At 44.4% G+C, this 24,196-nt stretch overlaps 1 protein-coding gene across 2 annotated transcripts in view; it reads right to left on the bottom strand.

Moving 5' to 3' along the window:
* Nucleotides 1-24,196, bottom strand: part of ATP7A (ATPase copper transporting alpha) — a 307,765-nt gene that overhangs the window by 114,875 nt on the left and 168,694 nt on the right. For both annotated transcript variants that reach the window (XM_069211097.1, XM_069211107.1), the window contains exons 6-7: nt 20,201-20,364; nt 7,997-8,158 (exon numbers count right to left, since the gene is read on the bottom strand). In XM_069211097.1, coding sequence (XP_069067198.1) covers nt 7,997-8,158; nt 20,201-20,364 — 326 coding nt within the window. The remainder of the gene's footprint in view (nt 1-7,996; nt 8,159-20,200; nt 20,365-24,196) is intronic.

The following is a 24,196-nucleotide window of genomic DNA, read 5'->3' as shown; positions in this document are numbered from 1 at the left end:
CGCCCACGTAGCCATCTGGCATATATCCAGAACAGGAACTCCGTGTGCTAACGCAGTGGAAGCAGCAGATGCTCTGGTGGAATGAGCACGCAAGACCCTCAGGAGGTTGCTTTTTGGCCAAAGCGTAGCACATTTTGATGCAAAGAAGCACCCATCGAGAGATGGTACGCTTTTGCACCGCCTTCCCTTTTTTCGCACCCACATACCCAATGAAGAGTTGATCCTCCACCCGGAAATCTTTAGTACGATTGAGGTAGAACGCCAATGCTCTTTTTGGGTCCAGACGGTGGATTCTCTCCTCCTCACGGGAATGATGTGGGGGTGCATATAAAGTAGGCAAAGTGATGGACTGGCCACAAAAGGGTGTAACCACGTTAGGAAGGAAGTATGCCCTAGTGTGCAAGATGACTTTGTCAGGGTGCACAGACAAGTATGGAGGTTTTGAGGAAAGGGCCTGTAGCGAGCAGAGGTGACTGCGACTAGAAAGACAGTTTTGAAGGTGAGGAGCCGCAAGGGACAATTATGCATTGGCTCAAAGGGGGTGCACAACAAATGAGTAAGTACAAGATTTCGGTCCCACTGAGACATGATAAATGTCGTGGGAGGAAATAAATGGGTGAGCCCTTTTAGGAATCTACTCACAATAGGAGATTTAAAGAGTGAGGGCTGATCAGGTAGCCTAAGAAAGGCCGAAATGGCAGATAAATACCCTTTAAGGGTCCCACAGCAGAGTGCTGCTGGGCTAAAGAAAGAATGAACAGAAGAACCTCGTACAGAGGGGCAGAAAGGGGATCAACAGATTTGTTGGTACACCATGCCACAAATTTATTCCAACGACAGGCATATACAGTTTTAGTTGATGGACGCCTGGCTGCCAAGATAACCTTGCAGACTTCGGGTGGAAGGGCAAAAGCCGTCAACTGGCGCCACTCAATCTCCAACCATGATGGCGGAGGTTGGACAGGTTTAGGTGAAGAACCGTCCCCTATTGCTGAGACAGAAGATCCGCCCGAAGAGTCAGTCTGAGTGGAGGATCGATGGACATGCTCAAAATCTCTGGACACCACACTCTCTCCGAGCCCAGTCCGGAGCCACCAAGATGACTTGGGCCCGGTTGTTCTTGATTTTCTTGAGAACTCTGGGCAGAAGAGGGATAGGCGGGGAAGGTGTAAAGGAGGCTGGAGTTCCACTTGAGACGAAAAGTGTCTCCGAGCGAGTGCCACCTTGGAAACGCCAACGCGCAAGACAGCTGACATTGCACGTTCTCTGCAGAGGTGAACAGATCTAACCAAGGTTCTCCCCACTGCTGAAAGAGACCTTGAGCCACCTCCGGATGGAGACGCCATTCGTCATCGACTGTGCATCGATGGCTGAGTTCGTCCGCTCTGGCATTGAGGAAGCCCGTCAGATGATGAAGCATCAGGGTGATGCCCTGATGTTCCAGCCATGTCCAGAGGTGTAGTGCCTCTTGACAAAGGGTCCAGGACCCTACTCTGCCCTGTTTGTTGGAGTACCACATGGCGGTAGTATTGTCAGTGAACACCTGCACCACTTTCCCTTTGAGAGAGGGAAGGAATGCTTTCAACGCAATCTTGATCGCCCAGAGCTCCAGCATTTATATGGAGCCCTGACTCCGCCGGAAACCAGAGGCCTCTGATCTCTGCCTCACCCATGTGGCCACGCCAACCCAGAAGTGACCCATCTGGCCCTATAGAAAGATCTGGTTGGGGAAGGGAGAGGGACCTGCTGTGGACCCAATTGGGATTTGAAAGCCACCACTGCAGGTCTTTCGCAGTTCCCTCCGAGATCTGTACCAGGTCGGAGAGATTCCCCTGATGCTGCGCCCACTGGAACTTCAGGTCCCACTGCACAGCCCGTATACGCCATCTGGCATGTGTTAATAGCAGGATGCAGGAGGCCATGAGGTCCAGCAGCCTCAGAGTCAGTCTCACCGAAACCCAAGACCAAGGCCGAAAGATCGAAATCATAGCCTGAATGTCTTGGACTCGATTTTTGGGAGGATAAGCCAGAAACTGCAGTGTCCAGAACTGCCCCAATAAAAGGGTGCGTCTGAGAGGGAGTCAGGTGTGACTTCTGCATGTTGATAGTGAACCCCAGCGTGTGCAGGAGGTTCACTGTAGCCTGAGGTGGGAGACGACTTTCTCGGGCGAGTCCGCCTTCAACAGCCAGTCGTCGGGGTAGGGGAAGACTGAAACCCCTAACCTGCGCAGATGAGCTGCAACCACCGCCATCACTTTCGTGAACACCCGAGGGGTGCTGGTAAGGCCAAAGGGGAGCACGGTAAACTGAAAGTGCTCGTGACCTACCACGAATCGTAGGTAACGTCTCAGGGTAGGCAGGATGGGGATGAGGAAATAAGCATCCGGAAGGTGATGGAAGGATGGTGGCATGGGTGGTGGAGCAGATTCCAAAGGGAGGGAGTAGCCCTTTCGAACGATCTGCAAAACCCACCCGTCTGTGGTGATATGTTCCCAGTGGGGCAGGTGATGGCGAATCCTGCCACCAACTGGACGGGAGTGAGGGGACGGACTAGGAGGGTTTGGAGGCTGCAGCAGGGGCAGAGGTGGACTGGACAGACCTCTGGTTCCCTATCCCACAGCCACATGGGATTCCGCGTCCTCGGCCACGCATACGCAGACCAGCTTGCGAGGCACGGTGGCTGTGTGGAGGATGCAACCGGGAGCCCCTTCCGTGTCCACAAAAGGGGCGAAAAGTGGACTGTGGTGGGCGAGGGGCTGAAGAAAGACCAAGGGACCGAGCCGTAGTCCGGGAATCCTTGAATCTCTCCAAGGCTGAGTCCGCTTTGTCTCCGAAGAGATGGGTGCCATCAAAGGGCATGTCCATGAGTGAATGTTGGACATCCCCCGAAAAACCGGAAGTACGTAACCAGGTGTGGTGCCGTAAGGCCACTGTCATAGCAACAGATCTGCTGAGAGAGTCGGTCGTATCCAGCCCACAACAGATTGTGAACTTTGCTGCATCTCTCCCATCGTTCACAGCTTGGGAGATGATAGCACGGGCCTACTCCAGTATCTGCGGCAGGACTTGCGCAACTGTATCCCACAAAGAGTGGGTATAGCGGCCCAAAAGGCATGCAGTGTTCACAGACCGCAGCGCGAGACTGGAGAAAGAAAACAACTTCTTGCCAAACTGTTCCAGCCTTTTGGATTCCCCATATGGGGGGGGCAGAAGGGAATGCGCCGGAAGAAGAGGAAGTCTGGATAACAAGACTCTCAGGTGTGGGGTGTTGGGACAGGAATTTAGGGTCGTTTGGAGCGGGCCGATGGCGGCGTGCGATAGTCCTATTCACAGGAGCTCCTGTGTTGGGTTTGGACCATGTACCCTAAAGGACATCGGTGAGGGCTTCATTAAATGGCAAAAGGGGTTCTGAAGTAGAAGCCCCAGGCTGAAGCACCTCTGTCAGGAGATTAGACCTGACCTCTACAGTAGGAAGGTCTAGGCCAAGGACCTCAGCTTCCCTACTGACCCCCATACTATAAGTTGCTCCTTCTGCCGTAGCCACGGTAGGAGGAGACAGCATGCCAGTGTCAGGAGAAGTATCCAGACCACTGGCTGCACCTCACAAAGCTTGAACCCGGTCTTCGGGGACACCCTCGATGCACCAAAGTGACACAGAAAAAACTCGACAAAACATTCAAACTCTGCCAAAAATTAGCCAGGCAGAGCTGGTAGCTCTTCTCCGGATCAGCGCGTGGCGCGGAAAGAAAAGAACTGATGTCACTGCGCGAGGGCGGCGTCTATGTACTACTCCCGACATCATCACGGTGACCACGATGCCTAGGGAGTCGACCGACGCCAAGGGTATTGCTCAAAGAAAAGTCTCTGGATCCAGTCTGACGCCTGGGGCTAAATTCTAAGGTAAGGAATCCGCAACTAGAAGTCTCTATCAGATCTTCCTTGTTCCCTCACATAGTGCATGTTCCTTCTTCCTCTTCCTCGCTCACACCTCAGTCCAAGGTTTCTTATTTCTAATTTGTCTACATAGGCGATGTAGCTGAGGGGAGAGAAAGCACAGAACCTTCCTGTGAACGGAGTAGTGGGAGAACAACTGAAGATTTCTGCTATACCAAAAATCAAACAAAACACTGTAAATAAACAACAAGTGGCCCTAAGCTCCCAGACTCACGCTCCCTGCCCCTGGTTTCATGTATCCCTGGAAAACAAAAGTGTGCTGGATTAATCTGTAAAGTATTACACTTCTGGGGAAGAGTCAACCCCCCCTGAACTCCCCCCCTACCGTTTTGTATCACATTTCTTCACTGTTGCAGGTGTTTGGAACTGGTCCTCTACCCTTTGAAGCAGAAAATCTAATCCTCTTAACAAAGGGGCTCAAATGTCGAGGACCACAGGCCCTTATGCCCATAAAATAAACAAACTGCAATAGTGTGCATTTTAAATTGTTCATATTGTCTGAGACAGAAAGGAGAGAGAGCCTGTTTGGTACACATGTTATTGTCCCCTGAAGGATGAAGGGATGAGTTGGCCATGCTGTGGAGTGAAGCTCTGGTGCTCAACCCAGTAAGCTATCTTATACACTTTTGGTAAGTGCTTACAAGGGTCTTTAAAAGTGGATGCACTTTCACATTGACCAAAGAAAGAAGGTTCTGTTTATTGTAATGTAAGGCATTTCTAACCCAGGGTTTGGAAGGTCAGAATGTTTAGTAAAACACGCAGGGTTGATTGACTAATAGACTGTTAGAAACTGTTCTAACTGAATACATAGACATTTTAAAATAGGCACACATTGGTTTTGAGACTAACTAATGTGGGCTACTGCCTACAGCTACTGATTCTGAAATGTCCACCTTTCCCCTTAAATTACTTTCTCAGAATTTACTTGAAGGGACAGGTCGAAAAAATATTGAGTGATGAAAGATGCTCTATACAATTTTATAAGAGATAGGCCATGGGAAAATGGGAGGGTAAGCACCCATAACCATGGGGAGTGTAAAGTCTTCTGTAGAACACCACATAAGTACTGGAAAAGTTCTTAAGCGTTCTTCAAAACCCAGAACTGTTTGTAGCATTTGACAATTATTTGACAAAGTTAGCATTTGGTAGGTTTTTTTTTTAGTGCGCTGATCACCCATCTGCACCTATTAAGTAGGTTCGCCAGGCAATATTACTTCCCAGTGGTGCAAGTGGGGCACATCAGAGGTGAACTGGGGCATATCAGTGGTGAAAAAGGGAAATAACAGTGGTGAAAAAGGGAAATAAAAGTGGTGAAAGTGGAACATATCGGTAGTGAGAGTGAGACATATCAGTGATGAATAAGGGCCACAAACTCCTTAGAAAAATGTTGGGCAACTGCACTTATTTGTTTGTACAAATTAAGCACTGAGCCCTCTTATACATAGCACTTAGTAAAGGTTAAAGGTAACACCTCGGGGAGAGAGGACAGCGGAGGAAGATCAAGAAGGGTGCCAAATATGATTTTGCCTGAGGAGCTGTCTTAGCAGAGGTCGGTCTTGATTGCAATACATGCCAGGCAGATCCTTATTGAGTAGACCCACATCTGTGATACCTTATGAGCACATATTTGATCGATGCCTGTGTGCTCACAGAAGAACCAACACAATTCTTAAGTTTGTCAGAGTGCATAAAAGCAGACTCTGCCACCCCAACCCTTTTCCCAGCTGCTGTACAGAGGGTACTGTGGCCTGAAAACGAATCTGTTGCTTGTTATTCCTCATTTCTACAAGTCTGTGCATCAAAGAAGACCTTTAATAAACCCCACAGAGCAGACAACTCACTGTGGCTGTGTCTTGCCCTCAATGAAATCAGAGTCTTGCTCTTCTTCTGTGTGGGCATCAATGAGGAATAACATGGAGCTACCCCTGGCTCAGGCCAAAGCGCACGTTATTCCAACAGTTTAATCTGCATCAGCAGCTATAAGTGTTGATGAGGGCTACATAAACGCATACCAAGACAAGACGCGCCACGCTGAAGAACTTTTCTTGCTTTTCTACATGGGAATTCCATGCAGTGATTGTGATTTGAAGCCAATATTTTTACACAGTGTAAACACGGTTAATTTATTTTTCAGATGAACAATGGACAACAAATAATGCTCTTGTCCGTAAGGGAATTCATGACAGCAGACTTCTATGTAGCCTTCAGAAACCCTTTAACTGTGTCCATTTTCGCTTTCTCAGCTTCCAATGTTCTCAACATCATCTACCGGACTTGTAGAGAGCCCACACTTTTACAGCACTCTCATGCTACGTATGGACTCTAGGTCCGGATAAAGCCGTAACTTACCTGCTAGCTCTGCCTAACTCGGTTGTCATGGATAGATACCAAGGACAGTTACGAAGGCATGATGTTTCGCAATCAGTGCTTTAAACAGGGATATATGAAGTGCAGGTACTCACTATTTAGAGTACCTGTGTGCTCCTGAGAAATGCCAGTACTCTCCCACAAACTGTATTGAAGCAGTGCTGAGAAGTGCAAATTAAAGAAGTGTAGGTACTCAGTATCGGAGAGTACCTGCTCATTTAAAGCACTGGTTGCAAAACAAGACGCATGAGGTAGGACGATCAAGAGGTCATGAGAGGAGACTACTATTGCATTCTGAAAGATATCTGGCTCTTTGGACCTTCCAAAGCCTTGCCTATACTCTACGTAACTGGTCGATATTCTGGTTAGATGCTGCTGGGTTTCTTAAGGTCTGTTGGACCCTCGTAGTGAATTTAGTAATGAGGGAGAACTGGCAGGGGTCACCATGCTCTTGTGTCTATGGCTATTTGAAGATCAGCTATGAAAACTCCTTGCTGGACTGGATTTGGCTTGAGACCAAGCTGTGGTGACTTGGCTAACAGCAGAGAGAATAAATCGGGCAATCCAGGACAGAATACCCTTTTATCTGCTGTGTGAATACAGCTGTCCAATGCTAGCAGAAAATAAAATTCCCAAACAAAAGCGTGAAATAGTGAAAGACACTGCAAAAAGCAGATTCTAGGTCCTACATACTGACAGTCAAATCATAAGAAGGTGGTCATCCTATCCGTCAATAGCTGGAGAGAGAGGACCATTCGCTTAGACTACACTCTGGATGCATGAAATCTGTGAGGTCCCACAGATGACAAAAAGGGGCTTGATGAGAACTCAATTAGGTCTTGCTTCCCATTGGATGATTCAGTAGGTTTGTCAAAGATGTTTATCAACCTGCAGGGCAGCCATCAAACAAACACATCATTCTGGGTGACCACATTGCCACTCAGCCTCCCTGCTCTTAATACAACTCAAAATACCAATCATGAGTCTCCAATTCCTTCCTCTGTACCCAAAAAGTAAATCCCAACCCTTCTTCAGTTCCCCTTCAATTGAGAATCTTTACCTGTGTACTCACCACCACTTTTCAGTGCTCTGTTGCTTTGTCACTTTTAAGTTTGTGCTTTATAAGTACCCTACAAACATTCATTTTTTTAAAGAATGAAGACGTTTGGGCCCTTATACCCGACCCAAGTTTTTATTTTTATTTTATTTTTTAAACAAAACATGATTTTCCCTGCAAGTCACAGCAACAATGAAGTCAGGCTTTCATTAACAATGGTATTTTGTAAAATGCATCCTATTTGCCAGTGTGCAACTACAACTTTTTATAGAACAGTTGGGAAGTCTTCACCAGTGCCATTCTAGCCTCTAGACATCTCTGGACATAAGAGGTGGCTATTCAGGCAAGTTATTTTTTTTTTTTCCAAAACGCATTTCCTTTCACTACAAGCCATAGTTCATATGTTTACATATCATCTTTCCAGTACAAGGGCAGCTAAGCAACTAAAGTGACAAGTGGCGATTTTCCCAAATATAGAACTAGTTTCTCAGTATAAGCCACCCTGGCCACTCGCTCACCTTTTCCAAAGGACAGGACTGTGTACCCTTGGAAATTGGGGACAACAAGTATACCCGGGACAAAGGTAGAGGGGGTAAATGGAGGCCGAAAGAAACCCACCTTAATAATCTTCATAATGTCGCGAGGACCCACCACTTCTGGGTCATACTTGATGTGGGCTTTGTTGGTAGCGAGCGCGACCGAGCTGTACTGCACACCTTCAACTTTCATTAGCGTGGATTCTATTTTATGGACACAAGAGGCGCAGGTCATCCCTCTCACCTACAGAAAAAAAAGATTACAATCCCCAATGTTACAGTAATCAGCAATGTATTTCAAGAACACCTTTCTGCACAGTTACCAGTCATTGTTCTCTTTTTCAGTAATAACGCACAAAATCACCGTACACCATAGAACACAATGCACTGCATAGATGAGGATGACAATCAAGAGAATATGATGCACAGACCCATAATGCAAGGCAGCACAGAGAGCAACCCAACAGCCAAGAAGATAGAACACCAGCCAGGGATCACACATCAACTTAAAAAGCTTGAGTTCTCATTGTCCAGTCAGAAAGAAGCCTGAACACTGGAGATGGGCCCTGCTGATCAGGCAGTTTGTACACATTAAACAGTGACAACCTATCTTTGGGGTACAGTTACGATACTTGTGCTCCATTTTACTCCATTATGCGCAATCTATCTCCAGCAGTTGTTGTAGCACCAACCCAGTGTCCGGCAGCCACGCCAGACTACTTAGTTGTTCTTATGTTATTGTTCTTATGATATCACTCTATACAATACAGTGTCATGATTGGCGGGTGGCTAACTGGTGGTCAGGGAACACTGGGCGGCCAACAATATTCTTTCTCGTAAAATTAGACCTTGTTTTTTTTAGGGAAATGCACTACTGTGCTGAAATGTAAAATACCACATCCCTGAAGCAAAGAATAATGTCTGTTGTATCAATGATTCTTACCATGTGGGAATGTCCATTTGCATAATACATGTGAAAGCAGAAGTCCAGGTTGTGGTACTTTGGAGGTCTCGTTTATAAAAACAGGTTTTGTTTATAATTATTTTCTTTAGAAGATTAGCTATCCTCCTACTCGCTGAATGTGTGCAGAGGTTTGGAGCACATTTGTATACAATGTATTATTCAGCTAATGCTACATCTGCTAGCAAATTAATAACACTATGAAGCAGACTAAGATTTTAACAAAAATCAAACCATCTCTCATTCATTAAATACACTTGTTCTTCTAAACTTGCTTTCTGTATGGTCCTGAATACCACCACACTTTATTTTCCCAGTTTTTTTAATTGTACTCCTCGAAAATGTCCTTTTAAAATATTTCCAATTGTTGCACATTATAATTTCAATCAGCTAGTGCTACCGCACAGAATGGTGAGTGAATGACACTTGCCTTCTCCTCTGATCATGTCAACGTGTGCGACTCCACAGCAGAGTGAAAGAGTGTTGCACTGAGGTCAAAGGAGTGTTGCACTGAGGTCCAGTCCCTCAACTGTTAATACACATTTATTATTTACCTGACATGTGCACGTGGTTCTTATGTTGGCAATGATTCCTTGGGTCAAACACTTAATCTTTTTACTTGTTTTCCTAATTGTACACTTGTCGCGTAGGCTCTCGTTACTCTAATGAGACTACTGGATTTGAGCGGCAGAATCGTCTGCAGTGTGGGGGACTGAGTCTAACCCGCTACAGGTGACACCTGTCGGCCTAATCCAGGTTTTGCTCCGGCTAACTAGCAGTGCCTCATCTCTACCCAAGGGCAGGGATGATTGGGCAGCCGAGCGCATGACACAATTGACTCCTCAGGGAAATCGTGGTCACTCAGATCGCATCCGTTTCTCTCAGTTAGATTAGTCTCACATATGCAAGGCCTGTCAGAGGCAGTATATGTTTCAATATGGTTTTAATGAAGCAACTGCATCTTAGATAATAAAGCATGTACTATAATAACTAGGACGATGAAGCATGACAGAATTAAAAGTGTGACAAGAAGAGTAAAGCATAAACATAACGCTACCATGTTGTCACTAGAATCAGTAAAGTAATCCCTACCTAGGCTATATTAGAGTACAGCATGTTAGGCTCTAGTTCTGCCCTTCAGGTTCCCCTGGGAAGACATCATCCCCTATCCCTGAGCAAAGCCCTGAAGTCTGCATAAGCAGCTGTGGCGAAGCGTTCAGCAATCAGCATACAGTCGTGGTCATCTGGCTGGAATCTCCCTCGTACGTGTATGAGACAGAGAAGTGTTTTTATAATTAAACGGCTGATGTTCTGAGAAAATGTCCCTAAGAAAGGATGTGTATGTTTCTATGAATACCAGAGACAAAGCGTTCCCATATTTACCATCAACCTATCCTACTGCAGCCTTGAGAAAAGCACAGAGTGAAAGAAATGTCTTGTTTAAGAATGGCCTAGGTAAAGAACAGCTAACTAGAGGGAAATAAAACAAGACCGCAAATGTGGCTACTGTTAAAATAATAAACAAAGCTGAATAAAATATATCTAGGTTAAAGTACACAGCGGGAGGCCTAATGTGCTAAAATAACGTGCATGGAGCTACAACTAAAATGGCTACACAACACACTCACCGTGATAATGTGCACATCACACTCCACTGTACCCCTGAGCGCCTTTGAAAAACACTGGTGCCCTTGGAGATAGTGCAGTTGCTAGTGCCCCCTGGTGTTTAGGACTGTACTGCAATGCACCTTCTGCCATAACCATACTGGGGTCAGTACTTTAGGAAATATTTGGTCAACTATGTTGCCTGAATGCTATACGATTCCCATGGTACTCCAACTCACGGGGTCTTGGCCCTCAGATGCAGAATGGCATAGGGAGGTTCTTTTCCTACCATTAGCTTTCTACCATGGTGGACTGTATGAAAGTAGCACCTATACACCTTCCTCTTCAGCACTTACGATGTTACCTCAGGACTTACAAGGTCCTTTAGTCTTCTATGTGGATGTTTCAAATCGAATGACGTCCTTAGCCACAGTAACGCTTTTAAGATCAGGTCTTCAAGGGGGCACCCTGGTCACCCAGCAGGGACATTAATGTGATCTTAGGCTACAAGGTGTTTTCACTGGGTGCAGTTAAGACTATTCTGCAACAGTGTACTACAAGTCAAAGCCAAAATATTCCCATTTGGTTATTTTCTTGTGGCGGTCTGTCCTTCTACTACATAATGTGCCTTCCACCAATTTATGGTGTCACAACCCCTTAGAGTGTCAATATAGACTTACACTGCTATTAGGCACTGACTGAGGGTCTGAGTGTGAATGTGGCACCAAAATACCCACCACTGAAAATAAACTGCAATCTATGATACACAATTATAACAGTACTGCATTTCTATGTACAAAGGGTGAACAGGACTGTACGTGATGCCAAATGATGAATTATATTCGGAGCTGTGTAGTAACAGGCATTTTAGAGTAGCGTCTCACATCCTGTATTGTTTTGTGATTCTACTAAAGAGAAACCTTCATCCATACATGAAAAGCTGAGCTCTGTTTTTCTAATTCTTATGTATAAAGCATACAAAAGCAACAGGTCCACGAGGTGCAAATGGTTGTATTTTTAGTCTGAAATCACCTCATCATTCGACCCTTGTCAGGGAGAAGTACAGACACTTAAGAGTTTGTGCCAAAGATTCAGTAACTTTTAAATCTTGTTGGGTGGAAACAGACATTACTTTACTTCTTGGACATTTACTTGGGGAGATAAACTGAACTGCCTACCCCTGACTCTGAAAGAATTCTGAGCACTACCGCCTGAAGAAAACATCTTCCAAAGGCCCCGGCTACTGACCCCGGGCTAAGCGGTATTGTACATCTTATCTGTTGTATTCTGGCAAAGGACTCCAGCATGACCTCTACAAGAACAAGAGTTTAATGTAGTTTGGAATTCAGGATAAACATGTTTACGTTCATCCCTCCCCAGAACACCTGATCACACTTTGGATAAGACCCACTGAGTTTCAGTCCTCCAACTGCACCATATTCATACTACCTGATCCTCCTGGTGTAATTAAGTGGGAATTCCTGCTTCAACCACTGGAAAACTCAAGAGAGTACTCCCAAAATATCTAAGAATGTAACCCAGTTCATAGCAATTTAGTTAATTATGCTCATGTTAAATTAAAAAAGGACAATATGCAAACAAGTGGTAATTAAAATATTATGAGGCTTTATTAGGAAAACTGATTTCCAGATGCTGTACGCAATTCTTCTGTGAAGCCAAGCCTTGAGCGTATCTTAGTGGCAAAACATTTATGAATATACTTACCTTAAAAATAAAAAAACGCAGTCAGAGTTCAGTTATGGTTACAAATTAAAACTGAAAAAAACACTAAAATTCATAAGTTATGGTTAGGACCACAATGCACAACTGACACAAAAGCCATGAAAACCATAACTTACACACAATACGTAATGCTCATAACCTCACCTTTAATGAATAAGATTAAAAATGTGGTAAATCATCTGACAGATGAGATTACCTATCACAGGAGCCACACCATTTTGACAGAGATGACTGTGAATGTACAATCATTTATTGGTTTAATCATGTCTTTTTCTTTACTTACATTTTGCTCTTGTGTTGTTATTTATCAGTACAAATATTGTGAGCTCAAGTATTGCATTTGGTGTGTATGCACCCTTGCTGCTCACAGCAGACTATGCTTATCTTGCCATGGGAGACCAACCAAACTGCGTAATACCTTTAGCTACATGCAGGGAGTGGGCCACAGCCCAGCCCTTCACCTCACGCTCCACAGGCTGCGAACCTCCACTACTCTGCTAAACGTGGACTTCACTCGTGAGCAGTGGGGGTGAGCCATAAGGCCTGACCTTTTGCAGTAAGAGTTGCCCGCCGGCCTGGCCTCTTGCAGTCAGGGTTAGCCTAAGGATATGGCCTCAAGCCATGCTCTGAATCTAACCCACTACAAATGGCCAGGTCCCGCTGTGCATAGTTTTTAGCCATATACAGCAGGGTTTAGGTGCAGTGTGTAGCCTCCCAACCTGCTGCAGGTAGTCAACCCTCACTGTTTATGGCATTTGCCAAGCACAGAGGGAGTTGGCCGCAGGGACTGGACTATGGCTGAGCCCAGTTCCAACCTACTGCTTCCAACCTACAGCGCACGGCCAACAAAGCATAAGGGCACAGAATGCAACTTTTTCCATTGCTTTTCTGACAGGATTTGCATTTCTCGTGGTAGATTTACAAATTAAGGTCCCACGGAGAGTCCAGGATTCACATATCCTCATTGGATTCGCAAATGCTGCAATGAAAATTATTTTTTAATATATATGTTATTGCAGAGGGGGATCCTTTTGGGGCATCCCCACATCGTTTCGCGCTTTATCTTTTGATTTTTTTCCTACACGCTCCTCACAGGATCATCTAGTGAGACCGTGAATGCAAAATAAATGTTTCTGTTTCTGGCCAGCCAATCAAGAGGGCGATGGATTCACAAATTAGCCAGCAGATCCACAAACCCACATTGCAGATGAGGAAGAAAAGCTTCCTTGTTCAATGGTGTGCCATTATTTTTTAACTTGATTTCTGAATCCTCAGTTGATGTGTAAATCTGGGGAGGATCTGCGAATAGAAGGTCCAGCTGTCTATAAAATCTAGCATCCTCATGCACAAACTGAGCACCTTTAAAGCTCATTGCTCAAAAACTAGTGAACAGATTTACACCAAACCAAGCTCGGGTGCTTCCTTGAGTAAGTTTTTCCTTAATGCCAAGTTTGTTGTAGCCAGATTTCCTGTACTTAAGAATTAAAAATTAATGTGAGAAATGACACTGACACCCCACCCCCATCTCTCTTTGCCCCCCCCCCCCCCCCAATGCCCTCACCCCGGCACACTCCCCGCACCCACCCTTCTTGGTCTGTTTGATGGATCTGCACAAAATGTGCCATAAATAACCCAAAGTGGAGGCCCTTTGTGTGTTTTTTTTGTAAAGTTTTCTTAAGATTCCTTGAATGGCAGCAAAGATATAATGAAAACAAAAATGCCTTTCCCATGGAAATTTTAACTTAGCCATAATCAGAACATTGGAATGTTGGAAGCTCCATTGAAAACAATGAAGTGCACTGGGCTTCTAATGGCTGGTAGAAGCCCGGTGCCACAACATTCCAATGTTGTCAGGTTCACAGCTGTTGCTGTGAACAAAGGCCTCACGGAGCCAGAGGGTATTTCAGTCCCCTCAGGCTCCAAGCCTTCGGCTCGGGCATTTATCGCGGGGAGCGGGCCTTTAATAGCCGGTAGAGCCCGCTACGGCGGGTTCTAAGGCTATAATACATTGGAATTATGTTTCCCATTAAGTGACTCCACATTGTCAATCTCTGTGTTCATGGAAGTCTTTGGAATATACAAGAACATACACTGTTGCACAAACAGATACTTCAATGAAAGAAGAAATGCTTTAAATTTGAGTTTTTATCTGTTCCTTTAATTGCAAATTTAGCATTATTGTTTTTTTTCCTTGTAATAGTTTCCATCAACTCTGCCAGAGTGATAATGATGAAAGTTAAAAAAGAAATCTCTACCTAGTATTGCAGAGGCACTGAGGAGTGCTCTGGTCAAAGTTACATAGGAATTGTTTCCTCTCCTCCATGTATTTCTCAGCCCTCTCTGCTGTTTTCACAACTCATTCTGACAAAAACGTGTTAACATTCAAGAATAAACAATTCGAAACTGCTAGGTGGAAGAATATGCACAGTATGTGTAGGTAGCTTTAGGCTTCTGAACTGGAAAGTGAACCAGATATCTTCACTTTAGTCACCAAACCTACAATTTAAGTTTCTTATAATAAGAACACTTTCTTGTAACACCAGTTTTGCAAATTGATGTGCTTACTCCTGTCATCGAGGTATTCGATCCAGAGTAATTTACACATCTGAAAAACTATCTTATTGAAGATACATTTTTAAGGGTCATGCTGACCCAAAAGCCCCTCTGTTTCCGTAAGACCTCCAAGGTGTCCTCCCGCCTAGCCAATGGACACCATTAGCACACACTGTGCATTCTATTGCAGAGAGTGATAAATATTTAAAGGTATTTGATGGTTGCAGTCAAGGCATGTCGACATTGCCTTCTGGCATTAAGTCTAGCATTAAGACATCTTGTGCCTGCCACAACAGACTAAAGCCTTCAAAGGTAGGGCCCACCAGGATCAGAGACGTAAGATGATCAAAGCCTATGACTGGGGCCTGATTTTAAAAATCTAAGTTACACCTTTGAGTAGGTTTACACTTTGTAGTAAGTTTACTTATTCACAAACTAAGAGTGTCAACTTACTACAAAAGTGTAAGTTACATATCTCCACGCCAGTGTTAAGTAATTGGATTACGCTTGTCTGGGTGTGTGACATCCCTGCCTAAACGGCCTCCCTCACAAACCTTAAACCCTGCTTACTCCCACCTAATCCCATCCAGTTTAGTAGTAAGCCTGCCCTTTTCCACACCCTCAATTACTCCCACATTTAAAACTACAATCTATACGTACATGTGCAGACTCAGTATTCGGGGAGGAGAACCCAGACAAAAAGTGTAGGCAACCCTTATAATTTGTAGCACTACAAAGTGCAGTTTAAGAATGAAGTACTGGTTGTGTAAAAAGGGGGGGGGAGCACTGCCATGACAGGACTGATATGCACTGCACAGCCTCTAAAACAATGCAGTGGACGAGAGGGTGTCAATAAAGGGCAGCAATGCAGGGAAATCTGCTCCTTCAGACTCAAAGGAGCCAGCAATGCCTTCTGAATTCTTTCTCTACGTCTGATAAGATAAGCTGCCAAGTGGACAACAGGGTGTGTTACCCTGTGAGTGGGAGAACAAACTGTGGCTGTGATTACGCGGAATACATTTTCAGGGCACAGTAAAAGAGGAATCTTCTAGGCAAAACATAGCTGAAAGAAAGAGACGTTTGTGGCAAATGCTGGGCTGACAAATACACTAGTAGTCTGACAAGAAGCCGGCTTAGCGGTCACAACTGTCTCCCACAACGATCAGCAGTGTGGAGTGCGCGTGTGCTGGATTCCACTGGGTTGCACTCCTGTGTGCTGTTTGCATGGAGTACATACTCCACTGGGTGTGACGCAGAGGAAGATTATGGTAGAGGTTGTTTTAGAGTGTGTGTGCCCTTTGTGGGTATGAAGCTGAGTTCCCTATGAGTGGGGGGGAGGGGGGTGTTACTTTATGCCCAGTCATTTGCCTTGAGTGGATCTGTGTATGGTGGTGAATAGTTTTTAGCTTATTTCTTGTACGGATATGCATGGTTCATAAAGTTCTATTTTTTTTTCGTAGTTACATAGATATTTTTTCATTGTACGCCAAATAAGTTGTGTTCTTTTAGCTTGTCTTTTATGTTCTCTATTTCTTCTATACTTTTTGGCACAATGCTTAGTATTGCAGCCGACTTCAGCTGTTATTTGGTTATTTACGGCCCTCCACTTTCTGTAATTAGGACTTGCATTTATGCTTGTTTTTAAATTAACCCTTTTCATACGGGGACAAAAAACTTCTGCACCTACAATATTTAATTGTTTGCTTAATAACTACTGTCTGACTCCATCATAACTCACCTATAATGTCAAGGTTATGTTAGAATAAACTGTAGGACATTCACTAGTGGCACATATGTAGACGTGAATTGTCATTATACAATAATAACAAACTGCTACAAACTGTATGCCCGGGTCATGATCAATGTACCAAGAGTTCAGCTACGTTTACCGGGGTGACTACTCAATCACACAGGGGAGATTATTCAACGTGCCATGGACACCTGATCAATGTTCCAAGGTTGTCTGCTCATTGCACCAGGGGCATCTGCTCAATGTGCAAGGCACGTCCGCTCAAAGTATAAGAGAGCTTTCTTTATTCCACAATTCTGCTCAGTATGTTGGGGCCAGTTCCAAATAGGTCAGTGGCATGCTCAATGTGCTAGGGATCCTGCTCAGTTTTGCACATCTAGTGCTCAACACGGTGGAGTGCCAAAAATGACATCTTCCATTCTGGAGGACACTGACTGCCATATCGATGCCAGATCTGACTTCAATATTGTACGAAGCAGTCTATCAACAATGTAGTTCAATTAAATCTATTTCAATTAAATTATCGACTTTGCAAATGTTGTGGTAGTTCTGCCTCTTAATGCAGAGATAGCAAGCCTTGAAGGTAAGTAAAATGTTAGGCTGGTGAAAACATACCTTCTGAACCGTCATCCACATCTAATTAGGCCCCCGATACAGTTAATGGACAAGATTTGCTGTTCCGACTGACAACAATCTTCATGACGTGCTTAATGTCTAGTGGGGATTCCATCAAGGATCACAGATGTGAGATTATCTGAAATCTATGATCATAGTAAAGTAATCAAGTCTATTAACAACAGGGAAGAAAAGAAAATAAGAACAGCTGAGCCACTGTCACCATGGTTTTTCAAATGGTTGTGTGTGAGTTAAGAAATGTTTCAGTTCCTCTGTGCGACCAGAATTTACAGCCAAGGTTGCTGGAAGTAAGATGGCATATCATTATGGCACCACAATTAGATGGTTACACAATTCTCTAAGAAGGTTGTAATGCCAGATATGTTGGTAATTGATCTGCAGTTGAGGGGAATGAGAAAAACAAGTCTGGATTTTATAGTCAAGTGTGTTGGTGCTAATTGTACACATGGTGGCCTGTTACTTGTGTTGTGAGAGGGACTCATTAGTTAACTTATTACTAATAAAGTAAAAGGAGAAATAGTTGTCAAGAGTAGTTATGGAGGGAAATGGATGGCAAATTCATGGGACAATCAAAAGAGCTTGCATGTATGTCTTTCAACTGTGCATTCCCCGTTTGCTGCCGGATTCAGTCTCCTGCTCCACTTTGTTCCTGCAGCAATATTCAGGGGAGGAGGCCTCAGCTTTGATCAGCTGTGCAGGATTCACTGGGTCAGTCATGGCACACTTGCCAGAGTTCAGACCTATCTATGGGGGTGGGGAGGAAGAGGAGTGGCACTGAAAGCAATTAGTATGGACAGTGAGGACCCAAGGATAGCTGAAGGGAAGGTCTGAGGATATTGGAAGGGGGGTTCTGTAGATAAAGGGGAGTCTGTGGGTCAAGTAAAGCTTAGGGTGAAGGCGGACGGTGAAAGAGCATAGTCCTGTGGCCAGAGGTCTGGAAAATGTAGACCTGTAGGTGGAGAAAGCAAGGGCTTGAGTATGCCTAGAAGGCCTGTAAGTGGGGAGAGGATGGTTCTGCAAACACTGCTGCTGTTCCACCCAGTCCCATCTGTCTCATCCATTTCACTGAAAAAAAACAATAAAATAGACACCTTTACAACTTCTGTGCCATGAAGACCTCACTGACACCATTGGGCTTCTCAGACCTACACATCTTAAAGGCTGGCACACATAAAGCCTCAACCAAACCACAATATCAGTGCTTCCCTCACACAAGGCATGTTTGCAGACAACATGAAAACCATTCAAACACACTTACTATTTAAGAAACTCACATTATGTCTTGGCGATCTCCTCAACTTCGACCCATCGCTCAGAACTACTTCCTCAGCAAGATCCTCATAGCTTTGTAACCACAAATACACTTGGGCACCCCAACCTACTGAGGTTCCACCCATCCATCTTCAGCCCCAGATGCAGCACAAAATTGTTACAACATGGGTCACAGAAAGGACTCTGAACAACCTGGCCAGCAATGCCCGTTGGTTTCGGGCGTGACTTAATATCACTGTAGAATTCGAACCAGATTATCACTAAATCCTGATCAACATTCTTCACACCAAAATGGGACTTCAAGACAAAGTCCTCCATCCTCCACTGGTTCACCTCATGTCTTTCTAAGAGTCAACAATATTTTCAAATCGGCCCATCCAAATATCCACCGGTGTGATCATCTGTTGAGTCACATAACGAACCATTCTCTCCCCCTCAACCTTTAACATATACATGGTGCCTCTCTGAACACTCCTGACCGCCCCCAAAAAATAATCAGCATTGATCATAATGAAGATGATAAGCAATTCTACCACAGAGTGCCCAGACTAAGACATCCAACCCTTCAAGTCCTGCTGCACATTCATCCATAAGTAGATACTTAACATGTATTGCAAGCTCCAACCCACCAAGATTGTGGTCCTATTCCTCACCAACAGTGCAGGTGATTTAAATCTCCAGACAAGCCTTTCAGCAATCACTCTCAAGGGTGGAAAGGGTTGGTAGAGAAAAGATTGAAAAGAGGTAGCAGTCAACCAGAAGAGAGCTGTCACCCCTAGTTTGGACTGTGGCTAAGAGAATGTGGTAATCTACTATGTCCAAAGACTAAGAATAGCCTGGAAGGTATACTTGGGATGAGTATTTGTGGTGAACTTGTCATTGTAGGGTACGTCCAAGAACACCAGCAGCGTATTGAAGAGGCATATACACTGGGATCTCAGGGCCTATATCTTCAACAGTAACACTTTGGTAAAACCCTTTAGATCCAAGTGCCACACCATCTTATGACTCCTAGCTAACTGCCCTCAACTGTATGTCCTTTGTGTAATTTGGGAAATGGGCAGGTGAGCTGATCATGATTATAAATCATTTATTTAGTAAGCAGTCTTTTGGAAGCGCTATGTATGAGCTGTCCGTCACATCAGGGTGCTGATTTTAAGTCAAGTTTGCGCATTCTGAGGCTGGAGAAACTAGAGGTTAATATGAGAGGATCAGAATCTAATATTTTTCTTTTACAACACCTATATGAATACAATTTCATTCTACATTAACCAAATCACTTGTCGTAAGATTTTTTTTGTCTGATGTTTATTTAAATTCGTCCAATGGCTTAGAGTTTGGTGCATGCAATATTGTCCGTAAGTCCTCCCTCCATGTGTCATTTCTTTGATGGCGTTTTGGGTAATCAGGTGGGAGACAAAACCTGCATGTATCATGGCCCTTTGACGCAACAGGATGCATAGGAATTTGAACTTGATTTTTACATCCTTTGTAAAGCAGTGCAGAATGTGACTAAAACGCAATAAAAGATATTATCAAAAATACAAATAAAGACATTGAACTTGCATTCTAATTAAATGGACGCCAAGTAAAGGTCCATTGCAATTAACAAGCATCAAAATATTACCAAATTATATCAGAAATCTAATGAGCATGGTAGCATAACAGCCTACTGATAAGAACATGTCAAAGAAAAATATTGCACAAACATTTACTTCATATGTATAATCGTTAGATCTAAATTGAATGGAGTACATTTTACTTACAACAAGTTCCAAAACGCCATCACCCGAGTCATAGTTTTCCATTACTGTGGCGCCAAACCCAAGCTCCTGGATGAGAATGGCTATGGCTGCAGGCTGTAGAATGTCTGGGTTGTACCTTACTTCAGCTTTTCCTGCCATCAAAGCCACAAGAATAGAGTATATTCCTGGATACAGAAAGCCACATATAGAGAATTAGAGCACGATTATAGTTACCGTAAAAAAATAATTTTAAAAATGTGTAAACATGTTTGTTAAAAAAAGAAAAATCAAAATAGGCAGTACAATAGTATTTAAAATGTGATTAGCTGAGACTGCCCACTACCTAGCTCTTACAACTCATGAAACAATTGCTGATGGAAGCTACAATAGCCCAGCAAGACGAGAGGTGTGAATACTAGAAGGGACAGAACCTGATAGCACACCATAACAAACTTAATGAAATTACAAAACAATAGAAATACAAGAGATACAACAAAAAACTAGCTGAACCAAGATGAATTCAATAGTTTTACCACTTGTATGGTAGGCTGCTATCATTAAAATTCACAGGGAAGACCTCTGGTCTCACAAAGAGGGGTTCCATATAATTGCCAAACAAGGCAGCTCAGGAATGGACTTGTATATGCAAACTAATGTTCATGTCTGTTAATTTCATAAAGTAAGGAATGTCCTGCAGTTTAAAATTTTAATTAGGACTACAGAATATGAGAACCTGTCCATTCTCCAGTGGAGTCAGAAATGGTCATCTTACTTCGCACCGGACAGAGAAATGACACAGGAGCACATGTTTGTTAAAGTAGGAGGCAGGAGACATTCATAAATAATCGTAACTAGATTTCCCGCCTCCTGGGAAAAAGAAACTTTCTCCTAGTGGTGGAAAGCACCTTGGTCATATGCTCCCAAATACAATGTGCATGTGTATGTAAGAGCAATGCCATGCCCAATGCTTGTAGCAGGTCCCAAAAAAAAGATATTCAAAATAGTTAGCACCATAAGCATCCTGTACTGGAATCAAAGGCCACACAATACTGCTGGTTTGCTTGAAGAGGTTTGCATTGAATCTTCTCATACCTAACCTGGATGGTTAAGAAAAAGGTAATCCAGCACCCATTATGTGTTAAGTACCAGTATTCCTGTGATACGCTGCTCGCTGCAAAGCAATTAATACCAGAAGAAATGTACCACCTAAAGAGACTGGTCATGTATAAAAGGTCCCAACACCTAGAATACTACACTCTTTTTGGCATAAACACATGAAACAACAGTGACATTAACATCTTACCTTTCAAATCACCCAGTGCTTGGAAGTGGCCCTGAATAAACAATTATTGCTTTTATATAACCCCCCAAATTAACAGAATAGCTGAAAAGTACAAACATCGCCACAGACTGCCCTTGCGCAATAGAAAAACAAAACAAGCGTAAAAGTCGACAATAAATAGAGCTGGCTTAATTTTAACACCGTTTCTGACAGGGTAAAATATTCATTGTAAACATGCACCTGAACTTGCACAGTCCTAGATCTACAAGTAAACAAACATACAGTCAAACATAAGCTCAGCAAGTTAACAGTTTGCTATTGATGGGATCTAGAAGACACAAGTTTCACTTCCCAAAAAGCTAACCAAGGTTTCCACTCTTCCACACCTGAAAAGCTGATTATTTTTATTTCATTAGTTTTATTGGTAGTTACTTAAGAGAGAGGGGACCAGAGGTAGAACAGAGTGGACTAAAACATGCCACTGAGAGACAGAATGTTTCCAGAGCCAGAACACTACAAAGCCATGGCTGAATTGAGAAACATGGGGAGATAAGGTAGAGGAATTCGTTCGATAGAATTATGTATGGTTTTATTCCTATAAGCTGGGTGGGACACACTAGTAGAAGGGGGAGCCAGGCCCTTCAGTACACTTCAAAGGGTACGCTTTGATTCAAAAGAAAGGTCACTGGGAAGGGGCCCTGAGTGCCCCCCACTGTAATGATGTCTGGATCTCTGATCTTTGTTGTGATGGTCGAACACTGATCATGCGTGTGCACCATGACGTAGGCTTGTCTTGTGGATTTCGTTTTTTTTGGACGGGGAGGGGCATCCAAAACACTCTCTCATAGTGGTGAAAGGCTACTGCCTTTACCATGAGCTAAGCAGCACAAGCGCAGAGGTAACAGCATACGTCTAGTAATCAGTAGGAGTGAACAGGTCCTTTTTAACATGTGTCATTGGAGTGAAGGCTACAGGCTCACTCATTTAATGTTCCGGTGCTGTGTGCTTAACTCACACTTGGCCTACATTGCTCTTATGTGTAGCACTGCGCGATGCATGTGCGGCATACATGTGCTGGATGTATGTGTGCCTGTGAGTGGTACAACGCGGGGATCATGCAGTACTGCGTAGGGCGTGTATTATATATTCATATGCTGGGTGTATGTATAACTGTCAGTGGTGCAATATATAAAGGATGCAGTGCTGTGTAGTGAATGTCTGCTATATGCACGTGCTGGGTGTAGATGTGCCTGTGAGTGGTACAATACATGAAGGATGTAGTGCTGTGCGGTGCATGTCTACTATATGCATGTGCTGGGTGTATATATGCCTGTGAACAGTACGGTACATGTGAGACTCTGGATTCCATTTTGGGAAGCACAGAGCTGAATGGAGGAAGATGAGGAGAGAAGGTAGAGGAATTCCTCTGGCAGATATGTGTATTGCTGCATTCCTGCAAGGTAAGGACAGCCAGGCTTCTCCAGTACACATCAAAGGGTGTGCTTTGAATCAGAAGAGAGGTCACATCTCAGGAAGGAGATGAGGCTGATAAGAGAATCATAAAGAGAAGGGCTAAGGCCCTGGGGTAACCCTTTAAAACACATATCATTGTGGCCGATATACATGTGTGAACCTCTTGTCATTCCCATATCCATGCTGAAGGGCCATGTTAGATTTGAAGAAGGTGGAAAGGAGAACAGAGGAGAAGGCACCTCAAAAGAAAGCAGACACCCTCAACATAAACTTCAAAGACTTAGACTCAATCACATTTTGTGTCAGGAAATGGACTACAAGGAGAGCTTGAGTCCCGAAAAATTGTTAACTTTCAAGCAGCCAGTTGGGATGGGGGAGGAGGAGAAGATCTGTAAAACTTCTTCCTGTGACTAGGACTGAGGGCAAAGGCCTCCTAGTCTTCCAGATGGATGAGAGGACATTTCTAAGCAAATTCAAGATCACCTGCCCTGGAACCTAGAGCACCAGTGCCTTCCTACGTGTCAAGACCAGTTTGCCTTGTGAGGAAGAGGTAAGCATTGGATGGAGTGACGTCCAGTGAGGGAATGTGGGCAAGTGGATCCCTGAAGCAAGGTGTAAGGGGACGGCTGCTGCATCGACCGTGAGCAGTGAGAAGTGGGTGACCCGCATATGCCAGAGGAGGGCTGCTTTGAAGTGAGCCATAAACGCTACTCCACTGAGGGGTTTGTCGCCCATGGGCAGTGCCAGGTAGCCACCCTTGGATGTCAGATGGGGCCGCTGTGAAGATTTCTGTGCCGATCCAGCTGTTTCCCAGGTGCGTTATCAAGTCAGTGACCCATGATGCCAGGTGGGACTGCCGTGAAGATTGCTGCCATACCGATCTGGCTGTAGCCCATGTGCAGTATCAAGTCGGCGCCCCCATATGCCATGTGGAAACATCAAGAAGATTGCTGCTATGCCGATCCAGCGAGACCCATACTCAGAGGAGGAACAGTGGTCCAATATGGCAGAGGGTACCACCAGGACTGAGCAAGGATCATGGTCTGGTTGAGACCGTCGATGGTGAAGAGAGACCTACGTGTTGACCTTAGCGAGCCTGAGCTGTGACTGAGGACCATTGCCAGAATCATAATACCACCAAGCTCTGCGAGGAATTGAGCAACTTACCCAGCATCAGAGGAGCACTGAGAAGCCCCTGGCTGCTCCTGCTGAAAGGACTGCGTGTGAGGAACTTGGACAGCCATCCCTCGCCCACTTGGGCC

This window comes from Pleurodeles waltl, chromosome 2_1 (assembly GCF_031143425.1).
Source record: "Pleurodeles waltl isolate 20211129_DDA chromosome 2_1, aPleWal1.hap1.20221129, whole genome shotgun sequence".
NCBI lineage: Eukaryota > Metazoa > Chordata > Amphibia > Caudata > Salamandridae > Pleurodeles > Pleurodeles waltl.
The sequence above is the reverse complement of the archived record's forward strand: the minus strand, read 5'-3'. Positions and strand labels throughout refer to the sequence as shown.